The 12,193-nt window shown below is 34.1% G+C and overlaps 1 protein-coding gene across 5 annotated transcripts in view; it reads right to left on the bottom strand.

Annotated features, from left to right (window-relative positions):
• Positions 1-12,193, bottom strand: part of TAF2 (TATA-box binding protein associated factor 2) — a 100,421-nt gene that overhangs the window by 54,571 nt on the left and 33,657 nt on the right. For all 5 annotated transcript variants that reach the window (XM_077847069.1, XM_077847072.1, XM_077847068.1 and 2 more), the window contains exons 15-18: positions 11,065-11,130; positions 9,641-9,893; positions 7,482-7,622; positions 4,152-4,262 (exon numbers count right to left, since the gene is read on the bottom strand). In XM_077847069.1, the coding sequence (XP_077703195.1) occupies positions 4,152-4,262; positions 7,482-7,622; positions 9,641-9,893; positions 11,065-11,130 (571 nt within the window). The remainder of the gene's footprint in view (positions 1-4,151; positions 4,263-7,481; positions 7,623-9,640; positions 9,894-11,064; positions 11,131-12,193) is intronic.

The raw sequence follows: 12,193 nt of genomic DNA on the forward strand, positions 1-12,193 counted from the left end.
AAAACATAAGCAAGTTATCCAGTAATTATTTAACTATGTCTTTTGTGTAGTTATACATCCGGAAAAAGAGACTCACTAATTAGTAATACATTAGTTTACTCAACTAGTGTTTATTGCATGTAGGTGTAACCTATAGAGATTCCTCTCCAGGGAGGACCACAGTCCACAAACCCAGCTGGTAATGCAGAGCTTGGAATCAGCTATTTAGCTCTACTCTCACATATAAATTTATAACCAAGGCTCACCAGATTATTTGAGGAAAGCATCAACCTAACAAAGGAAGACCAGAACAAACAAAAGGAAAAAACAAGCAACCTGGCCGAAAGAGTTTGCAAGGAAAAGAAAACCGGTAAGGAGGAAGAAAATCCAAAACCATCATGAACATTGTCTGAGAAATAACCACTGGTATGCCTTCCAATTGTAACATATTTTAAAAGAAAAAATATGCAGAGATTCAAAATCAAAATTAAATTGGAATACAAAATTGAAAAAAGTTCCCGAAATTCTAAGCAAAAAGGAAGATATAAAGTAGACTGAAAAGGAAACTAGAGGGCTGGTGTAGAAGACACACTCTCTTGTATAAATAAGAGATCTACCAAGAGAAGCAGAGAAAACAGAAGAGACGACGATCCAAAAAAATTTCTAAATCCATATTCCAGTCAATTCCCAGAGAAGCAATTTATTGAATGGCAATGTAGGGTGGCTTGATTTAAACTCATCAGATCAGACCCTCTAGCCTGGGAATATTCAAACATAGAGCAATTAATTTTATCATCAGTGTTGGGAATATGGTGTTGCAACACAAACTGTCAGGGGATGGAGGAGGAGGAGCACCTGCCGCCTGTGACTTCCAAGATGGAGGCAGAGCCTCACACTGCTGGTTATAGTGACAGAACACCTACACACACCTATGTTCAGACACGGGGCAGAAACAAGTAAGGCAAACAATAAACAAAATCAAAGAAAAAATACTCTACATGTTCACTATGGACCAAATTTTGTTTTTAAATCTTCTCATGATTGCAAAACTGATCACTAAAACTTCAGTCTCTAAATCCTAATCCTTCCCTCCGAAGCCAGAGAAAACAATCATGCATTTTTGTCAGGTGAATTTTGTTTTAACGGTGTGGCATTTATCAACCTTTTCTTTTCCAGGTTCTAAGTCTTTTTTTGTTTTTTTTTTTTAATTTTATTTATTTATTTATGAGAGAGAGAGAGAGAGAGAGAGAGAGAGGCAGAGACACAGGTAGAGGGAGAAGCAGGCTCCCTAAGAGGAGCCCAATGCAGGACTCGATCCCAGGACTCCAGGATCATGCCCTGAGCTGAAGGCAGATGCTCAACCACTGAGCCACCCAGGCATCCCTCCAGGTTCTAAGTCTTGTTTTCAATTAAGAAAGACCAATTAAGAAAGAGTATTGAATTCCACGCTTTGCCCAATTAAGGAGATGTTAAAATTTTTAAAAAAATATTTCCCACGGACTTCCAACTTCTTTTTATCATTTAATGTTTTGTATTTCTTTCCCTTTTTTTTTTTTTTAAGATTTTATTTATTTACTCATGAGAGACAGAGAGGCAGAGACATAGGCAGAGGGAGAGGCAGGCTCCCCGCAGGGAGCCCAACAAGGGATTCAATCCCCAGACCAGGATCATGCCCTGAGCTGAAGGCACTCAACTGCTGAGCCACTCAGGCATCCCTCATGTTTTGTATTTCTAATTTTACTTGTATAAAAACTGTCATTTCTTCTCATGTACTTTAAAAAATTTTATATCTAAGTAGTGAGACTTTAAAAAAAATCCCTTAACCAAAGCCTTCAGAAGTAAATAATTTGTGATTAAAAGTGAGGTACTTTAAAAGCAAACAGATAAACCAATCAATGCAATATTCTTAGGCCTCCATCTAAACAGATCTGTTGTGCAAGTTTTAATATGTTAATCGATAAATCTTTAAATGACGACAAAGTTTTTTTTTTCTCCCAATCACAATTTTTAGGAGCATAAGTCTTTGATATCAAACAGATCTGGGTTTAATGACTGGCTCCGCCACACATGTGACCTATTACCTGAGGTAAATCTTTATTAGCGTCTAGCTCCTCAAACGTAAACTGAGATAATAGGCTCTATCTTAGACGTCTGAGGAGAATCATGTTAGATTATGCATGTTTTAGTATAAGCCATGGAATATACACAAAAAAATAGCTATTTTATCATTACTATTGTTATTATTTGTATTTATTCCATCCTTAATATCTTCTAAGATTAATATGTCACCTATAGTTACTAACTATAACATCTGATTAGACATCAAAATTACAAGAAACTGAGTTTCATGTTCTGCAAAAATAATGAAGTGTAAAATTTAATAATCCATCAGTATGCACCTTACAGAATCATAAATGATGGCAGTATGATAGCATCATATAAAGTAGCATGGTATACTAAATAGATCATCACATAGATGGGTGGCAACAGCTCACAGAACAATTCCCAGATTACACTTCCTAATAATCTTAAATTCTCAACCTCTGTGTTTTGCTCTCATTTGTCAACTACAGAATAAGTAAGGTTTAAAGAAATTAAGGTATATGAAATCACTCTGCAAAGTAAAAATACTGTATTGGGGCTACCATGATTTAGATTATATAAGCAACCCCCTAAAACAGGAAAACTGACACATACACTTACATACTTTCCCATTTTATTTGAATATAATTTTGATTTGATGTCATCTGAAATCCTAACCTTATATCTATAAATAAAAGAAATTCATGTGTAGAAGAAAGGAATATTATAAATGGAGGTTAAAAAAAGAAACAGTAAATGAGGAAGAAAGAACCTTATAAAAATTTTTTAACAGTATTCAAAAATGGAAAGGGGGTTCCTCTGGTGGCTGGCTCAGCGGTTTAGTGCCTGCCTTCGGCCCAGGATGTGGTCCTGGAGTCCTGGGACAGAGTCCCACATCGGGCTCCCTGCATGGAGCCTGCTTCCCCCTCTGCCTGTGTCTCTGCCTCTCTCTCTGTCTCTCATGAATGAATAAATAAAATCTTTTTTAAAAAAGGGAAAGAAAAAGTCTATCAACTATAACATACTTCTAAAGCACTAATTTTTAAGGACTCTTTTTAACTTAAATCATTTTGAATGTTATTCTACTAACTTGAGGAAAAATTGGTCTTCCTGATTCTCATTAATCACCATTTTTTAACATATTTGTCACTTTTTCTTTACTGTTGTGATGTTTCATTAACTGTTCAGGAATTTGAATTATCCTCCAAACCAGATACATGTGTCTTTATATGTCCTGTTCCTTCTTCCTGGAATAACCTTCCAAGACTGTCCCTATTCATACTCTGGGAAAATCCTATTCATCTTTATGACTCAGTTTGAAAGCCACCACTTGTATACAAAATTTCCCAGAGTCTTTCCCTCTATACCCTTGGAAGGCACTACTTTCTCTGAATTCCCTTAGAAAACTATATATACATATTTGCATTATGCGTGACTGTTAATTGTTTGTCTGATTTCCCCATGAGGTTGAATCTATGAGGGTCCAGAATCAAAGAGATACAGAACAGTTGTCCAATAGATCTTTAATGAGTAAGTAAAATTCTGGATGCCATCTATCATCTCTTCTCTCTATATAACACAGTATATTACCTAGCATAGCACATATTCTCAAAAACATTTGCTGATTATCAGAATAAAGAGATGAAATGATTCTTGAGGCATAGCATTCAACAGCTATTTGCTAAATAAGTTCATAAATATACATTATGGTAAAAAAAAACAAAAAAAAAGTTAAGTTCATTGATGAACAAATTATCCCAAGAGGAAATGGATTTCTGTGCATAACATGATGAAAGAAAAAAGAAATAAAAATAAAATTGGGCTGTCGGATTTCACCAAAACAAGTTTTAATTTGCTCCCCGAAATCTGATGTACTACTACTTCCACATTACAACAGGTAGGAGGAATATTTCAAAAACAACTAAACTTAAAAAAACCAACCACTGGTTGTTATAATAAATCATGTTTGTATATTTCTATCTTTAGAAACTTCAAGCACCATGGACTCAACAATCATTTCCCAGTCTAAATATTTCTTTAAAAACAAAATATCACTAGGTAGTTTTATAATATTCAGTAAAGTGTCTTACCTTATTTTTTCTGTTGTCATTGTACTTGATTAAGTCTAAAATGAATGTTAAGACTTCTTTGGGACAAAGATTGTGAACATCTCTCAATAAAGCCATTGCAACCGGCATAGTCTACAAAACAACAACCACCAAAAAACTTTTTTTAAGCATATAATAACCTCTGTCATTATTACAATTCATCTTAGTATATGCAAAAAAAGGATATTCTGGGACTGACTTAGTTATTTGGATGGAGCCTAAACCCTCTATCACTCCCTCTCACTGGGAACACGTCAAACATTTTAACAGAAAAGCAGAGTGGCAAACCAAGGGGAGAGTACTCTGTAGTCTGTGTGCCTTTGTCTTCATTTGATGAAGTATATGTAATATAAATTAAATTAATCCAGTTTTGTTTTACAGTGGAAAAGGAATGGGTTTTAACACTAGACAGACCACTCCTCAACTCCCACTCTACTACCAAGATACCTGGACTATTTTAGCTAGCTGCTCACTCAACAGCCTTCCTCACAACCATTTTTAGGATTGAATGATACAGTGGCTGGAAGCATGTGACAGATAGGAAAGCATCCAATCATCAGTCCCAGAGACACTGATTCTACAGTTCCACCTCCACTCACAACCTAAAGAAAAATGGCAAAGATCTAAAATCCAGTCAGATTTCCCCTTTCCAAATTTTCATAGGCAACTTTCCTAAAGAAGTGGAAACCTGACTCACACAGTGGTAACCTTTACCAGTAAAACCAAGCTCTTTAAATTCAAGACAGAACCACAGATGAAGTCATCACAGTCCTTAGAGAGCTGGGGACTATGCTCTCATCTGATTCAAAATAACAGTATCTTCTCAACTGAAGGAGTGTGGCTGTTCTGCTTGCATGAAAGAGCTGAAGCAAGGGACAGTCAGTGTTATAACAGTGTAACAAGAGACAGTGCTAATGCTGTAAGAACTGAGGGAAAAGGCTCTCTTCCATAGAAATACCTGTCCTGTGCCGGTTTTGCTCTTTTGGGATTCAAGTTTGATTTAGAGTCATCTTTTCTCCCTTTTCTGGCATTGAAAGTATTACGTGAAAGTAACTAGTCTAAAAGTATTCTCCAACTTTTTTGATTGCAACCAACAGTAAGATATATTTACATTCCAATCTACACACACACACACACACACAAATGTCACGTAAACTAAAAAAATAAAACCAAAACACTTTATATCTACCCTTATAATATGTGTTGCATTCTGATACTGCCTACTGTTTTATTTAAAAAATGAACCCCCAAAAAAAAAAAAAAAAAAAAAAAAAAAAAATGAACCCCAAACTTCCAAATTGATCTCATCCTCATCAATGGGACACAACTTCCAATACAAAACACTAATCTAAGGTATTCAGACACATAATGACACAATGAAGGGGAATACTGGGTAGACACAGAAATTAAATTGTTTCCATACCAGGAATTAGTGAAATGACAACAGAGCTGAACAACAAGTTAAGTACTAGAGAATGTTCAGTTCTTTAAAATAACAGGAAAAATAAATAAAATAAAATAAAATAAAATAAAATAAAATAAAATAAAAATAAAAATAAAATAAATAAAATAAATAAAATAAAATAAAATAAAATAAAATAAAATAAAATAAAATAAAATAAAATAAAATAAAATAAAATAAAATAAAATAAAATAAAATAAAATAAAATAAAATAAAATAAAATAAAATAAAATAAAATAAAATAAAATAAAATAAAATAAAATAAAATAAAATAAAATAAAATAAAATAAAATAAAATAAAATAAAATAAAATAAAATAAAATAAAATAACAACAGGATGCCACATAGACTTCTTTGATTATACCAGTACTGGCTTTCCCCAAACCTGGCTCACCCTGAATCTGTTCTGCTGATGAAATTCACTATAATTATATCATGACTTCTCTCAGCAGGTGTCTCAATGTTGCTGTAATCTTTTACTTCTCCCTCTACCATATATAAATCTCACTTAAACTAACACCCCCCTCAACATCTATCATTTCACTCACTTCCAATCTGCTTTCTACCTGCCTCAGAAAAAGAAATGCTCTTATCTTTTCTAAAATTAACCTCCCAACTGTGTCCCACCCACTACTAGTATCTTCAGAATTTACTCTGCCTTCTTTTTCATATTTACTTGCTCCTACTTGAATATTTCACTTCTCCCTTTCCACAGATTCCTTTGTGACAAACATGCCACAAGTTTCTTTTTCCTTTATATAAAACAAATACCAAATGTACCTTTCTTAGCACTGCTTTATCCTTAACATGTCTTTTTCATACTCTTCAGCTAGGCTTTGTTAGTTTTTTCTACTTCAACTTCACTCCTCCTTCTAGTTCAATCTACTTAATCCGACCTCTGCCTTCATTATTTGTTTTTTTTTCTAGAGAGAAATATATATATAATGTATATTTATATATGTTAAAAAAAAAATATATATATATAGAGAGAGAGAGAGAGAGGGAGAGAGAGAAGGGGAAAGGCAGAGGGAGAGGGAGAGAGAATCTTATGCAGGTTCCACACCCAGCACAGAGTCCAACACAGGGCTCAAACACACAACCGTGAGATCACAACCTGAGCCACCCAGGCACCCCTGCCTTCTTCTTCTTCTTCTTCTTCATCATCATCATCATCATCATCAAATTACTCAAAACATTTTACAAGTGATTTGCAAATTGACCAAACGCTGACAATCTTGCCATTCCATATCCCTCCTAAAACATGACACCATCACACCACTGTGACTCTGTATATTATCATTTATAAAAAGTTTACTATTTGATAAACAATATAAAACACTTTACATACTTGATCTATTTGTAAAAAGATAAATTTTAAAATGGAGTAAACTGAGGCTTATACAGTTAAGAAACCTGTCCTCATGCAAACTACTAGTGAGAGCAGAGCTGGCACTGAAACCAGAGATGGGTACTATACATTATCTCAGAAGGGCTGGCCACATTCCAGAAGGACTGCCATCAGAAGGCCTCATCCATACCTCCATTCACCACATAACCAACCAAAAAGTCAAATTACACATTTCTACTTACGTTAGTATAAATGCTGATAGAGAGCTACTTACACACAGCTCATAAACTCTATGGACAATCAATTAAAATTTGGGGAACATTTTGAAGAAACAAACCAAAAAAAAAACCAAAGGTAAAGCTTTTATAAAAAAGTAAACACACCTGTTATTTAAATAGTCCCCAAGTTAAACTGAGATATACAGATAATGGCATAAAACAATGATTAAGAAAGTAGAGAGTCAAAAAAAAAAAAAATAAAGGAAGTAGAGAGTCAACTGTACCTTCTGTAGAAAATAGCTTTGAAAGCTCATAAAGTTGTTTGTTTTCACAATGTTTGGACAAGTCTTGCAACAAAACATTCGAGTAAAGAGTGACTTCATGGCTGGTGGTCCCGTCCACGTGCTCACCATTGAATTTGCAATCTGCAAATAATTAGAACAAAGTAATTTCCATCACCACTGCAAACGTATTTTTAAATAAATAAAATAGTTTAAAATTTATTAACACTTAATTGGATTTGTCTTCAAAAATTTTAATCCTCAGAAATTTTTAGACATTTTAGCCTTTTATTACCATTTCCAAAAAAATTAACTTACCAACCCCCCCAAATTCTATGTACACTTATTTTTTTTCTTATGTACACTTATAATTATTTTCTATAATTTCTAAATTGGAGCATTCTTTTATGTTTTTTTTTTTGTTTTTTTTTTTTTATTTATGATAGTCACACAGAGAGAGAGAGAGAGAGAGGCAGAGACACAGGCAGAGGGAGAAGCAGGCTCCATGCACCGGGAGCCCGATGTGGGATTCGATCCCGGGTCTCCAGGATCGTGCCCTGGGCCAAAGGCAGGCGCCAAACCGCTGCGCCACCCAGGGATCCCTCTTTTATGTTTTAAAAAAATATGGCGCAGCTCAGGTGGCTCAGCAGTTTAGCACCTGCCTTAGGCCCAAGCTGTGATCCTGAAGACCCAGGATCGAGTCCCACAACGGGCTCCCTGCATGGAGCCTGCTTCTTCTTCTGCCTGTGTCTCTGCCTCTCTCTCTCTGTTTTTCACAAATAAATAAATGAAAAATTAAAAAATAAAAATCATTAAAGAAAGTATGTCTGCAAAAGACTTCTATTCTGAGTAAGTTTATCTTTGCCCATTTAGACAAATATAATTCTAACATTTTAAATTATCAAATAGAAACATCACCATGGATTTTAAATAAGACTTTAAATCAGATTTTAAATCTACCCTAATTGAAAAATAAGCCAAGTATAGTGCTAACACTTAAGTTTGCAAGAAGGTTTTACAAAAAAAAAAAATTCCTTGCTATTGAAACTTTCAGCATATATAGAAATCATGTCTGAAAAGAATGAACTTACAATTAATTTTAAATAATAGTCTACAATTTCATGGACCTGCTAAGAATTTAGCATGCAAGATCACAAAGATCTTTATAGAAGCAATGAAATTATATCCTTAGCAGCTGACTATCAGAGAACATCATGTTGTCCCTCATATTAACTGAGTAGGATGCAGGACTGCAACTCCTCAATAGTGACCATTAAAGACAAAACGAATCTAAATCATTACAATCTTGAGAGATATTGGGCAAATGGATTTTAGCAGTGAGGAAGGCAGAGGAGTCACTAAATAGGAATGAACCTATTATCAGGATGTTTTTAAATACCTGGAACCTAGTATTTCTGGCCAAATTTTTGTCTGCGTTTTTCTGGTTTTCATTTGTTCTACCTTCAGATGTTTTGCAACTAAAGAAAAATATTTATTTATTATTATTATTTTTAGTTTTCTTAATAAATTAACTCTTCTAGCATGTGAAATTATAAAACCTATCATGTTATTTATCACTAAGACTACTTACTAAGCTGAAACCAACAGGAGATAATCACCACAGTAGGATGGTTAAGATGATACAACTTCCTGTACTACATAACATAAAATATGACTTAAGGGGCATCTGGTTGGCTCAGTGGTTGAGCGTCTGCTTTTGCCTCAGGGCATGATGCCAGGGTCCTGGGATCGAGTCCCACATCGGGCTCCCTGCTTCTCCCTCTGCCTCTCTCTGTGTCTCTCATGAATAAGTAAAAATAAAATCTTAAAAAAAAAAATCAATTAAACTAAGGAATCTTTTGCCAAATACATTCTGTGCCTTAACAGTATGGTTGGCAGTTCAATAAGATGGTAAGCAATTCTCTTTGAATTTAAAATTTGACTTTCAGTTTGACAATCACGAACTTTTAATGCACTATTTTCAGATCAAAACATGTTTCTTTCGAATCAGTCTTATTAAACACATTTGGAAAACAGCTTTCAAGGGACCAGCTATCAAGTAATATTAAAGACTACAGTAAATGTTAATTCATTTTCAGAGTTTTTGGTTTTTAAAAAAATATGCAGTAGTTATGTTTTCTTTCTACTGTACATCATCTCACCTTTGCAAGGCAGAAGCAAGCAGACATTCTTACTCGGTAGAAACACTGCTCTTGTTCTAATATGTCAGTGAGTGCAAGGCGAGATGCTGGCGTAGGGAACTTCTCCAAGGCCAGAATAGACTCCTGCTGTGCAACAACATCTCTCTCATAGCGGAGCTGATATTGCCACATGAAGTCAGCTTGCTCAAACTCCACTTTTCTTAGCACTGACATATCTGGGTCTATCCTTATCCACAGCAAAGGGGAATCAGCACTGAAAATATAATTTTCTTTCAATTTGTTTCAACTTCATATATTTATAAAATAAAAAACAAAGCATTAAACAGATTCTCTTCTCTATGTAATATTCAAGACTGCCTCAACTTTTACTATATTCATTTTTTTTAATCACACTGACAACATTCTCATTACATTTAATGTATTTCAACTTTCTCATATTAGCTAATCTTTATCAATCTTGCTTGAAAGATCTCCAAGGATAAGAAGATAGTTATCACAAAGAAATTCCATCTGAAAATATTAATTTGGGGATTTTGATTTGTGATTATGCGATGTGAAAAAAAAAGAGATCAAATTTCTTCATTTCATGGCCTATAGCCAAATTGACTATGGCTATAAATGCCATCCTTTCTTGGAATCAATCTAAAAAATGGAATTTATCTATTTTACTAAATTAATGTGTTTAACTCATTTTTAATACTGTTTTTTTAAATGTTAGATTCATGATCTTTTTCAAAGAGCAAGTTCTGAAATCATAGTTCAGAGGCATATCATGAATTTATCCTCCTATACTTCTCAAAGTAACAAGCATAGTTTAAAATATCTAGTCTATGTCAACACTTCCATCAAAAGAACACTACCTGAGATACTACTTTAATTCACCAAATACTAGTAGGTGGTTATTACAGGCAAGACATTTGATATGGAAAAAGTATATAAATGGTATGTAAACAGCAGTAATATTTGGCAACCAAGTTAGTAAATAATTATAGATGTTTTATAAAAAAATACACAGACACAATATGGATGAGCAAAATGAAGTTTGAGCTATATTATATTTAAAAATGAAACAATGCCAATCAGTGAATATTACCACATAAAATTCAGAACAGTGGCATTTAAATTGTATTTGGAAAACACAGGGAGACTGAAAGTGCCCTGAAGTCTTGTCCAAAGACAAAAAGAGTCTGTATCACCGGACCACTCCCAGGACCCACTGGTGAAGTACTAGATTAGAAACTGCATTTTAAGATCTGTAAGTGACTGACATGCACATTATAGTTTGAGAAACACTGCATTTCTATGGACTTTCAAAAGTTTTAAAAGCAGCAATTTCAACATATTTACATACTTTTAGATGTGCATAACAAGACAGATGAGAAGGCATCAAATACCATATCCTTAAACTCAAATAACTAACTTACTCCATTGCAGAAAGGTCCATGTCAACTTCTTCTCCATTCATCAATGGAATTTTTTTCTTCTTATTCCTACATTTAGGGAAAAGTTAAGTTTACAAGCTGTGACATTTCCAATTCTGAAAGGAGATAAAGAACAGCTGAAGTTTAAAATGAAAATTTCAGGCAACATTCTAAGACAGTTTAAGGAAGAAGAAGGGATAATGAGTGTAATGGAATTTAAACACAATCTATTTTGAAGCTGAAGGGAATGAAGTACGCGATACTGAAATGTCTTTCTGATCAAAGTTTAACAAAAAGCAAAAATACGTAACTAAATGTCAGGTTAAAACATGTATGTACTTCCAAGAACTGGTAAGCTGCAATTTCATATAGAGAAGATCAATCTATCAACAAAGAAATCCTTTAAGAAAACTAAAACAGGAAACTTGAGGAAATGTTATGGAAAGGGTAGCGATTAGATGTTCCCAATTTCTAAGGCAGACAGAACAAAAGGAAAAGGGAAATTTAAGTCTGAACTAAGAATTTTTGAAGAGAAAAAATGGCTTCAGCGACATTTCAAAATCAAGTTTCTGAAGGCCATCAAAATCAACTGACATCCTCATCTGTCTGACAGGACCTCAAGGTAGTTATGAGTGTATAATTTCTATTTCTGAAGTTTTTATATTACTATACAATCCTCCAGCAAAGCACAAAAATGTGCTCATCTCTCACTATTCAGAATACATGTTAATGGCTGACTTAAACAACAGTGGTAAAGAAAAAATGTATTACATAGAAGATGAATGGCTGAATATTTTGTGTTTTTTTTTGGCTGAACATTTTTTAAGGAAAATGATAATGTGCCTTTTGAAAGACATCAAGAATGTTTCTTAAGAGGCATCTGCCTGGCTCAGTCAGAAGGGCATGCAACTCTTGATCTTGGGGTCGTGAGTTCGAGCCCCATATTGGGTATACAGATTACTTAAAAATAAAAAAAATAAAGGAATGTTCTGTAAGGGCATGATAATACAGACAAAAGGGAGAAAGACACACTAAAGAAAATGCAGGGGCTTTTCATGACATATGTATCCAGCTCCTTCCTTTTTATTCAATGATCACTGCCCCAATATTTACTATAGATATTAATCCAATG

The sequence above is a fragment of the Canis aureus genome, chromosome 14 (genome assembly GCF_053574225.1).
Source record: "Canis aureus isolate CA01 chromosome 14, VMU_Caureus_v.1.0, whole genome shotgun sequence".
Taxonomy (NCBI): Eukaryota; Metazoa; Chordata; class Mammalia; order Carnivora; family Canidae; genus Canis; species Canis aureus.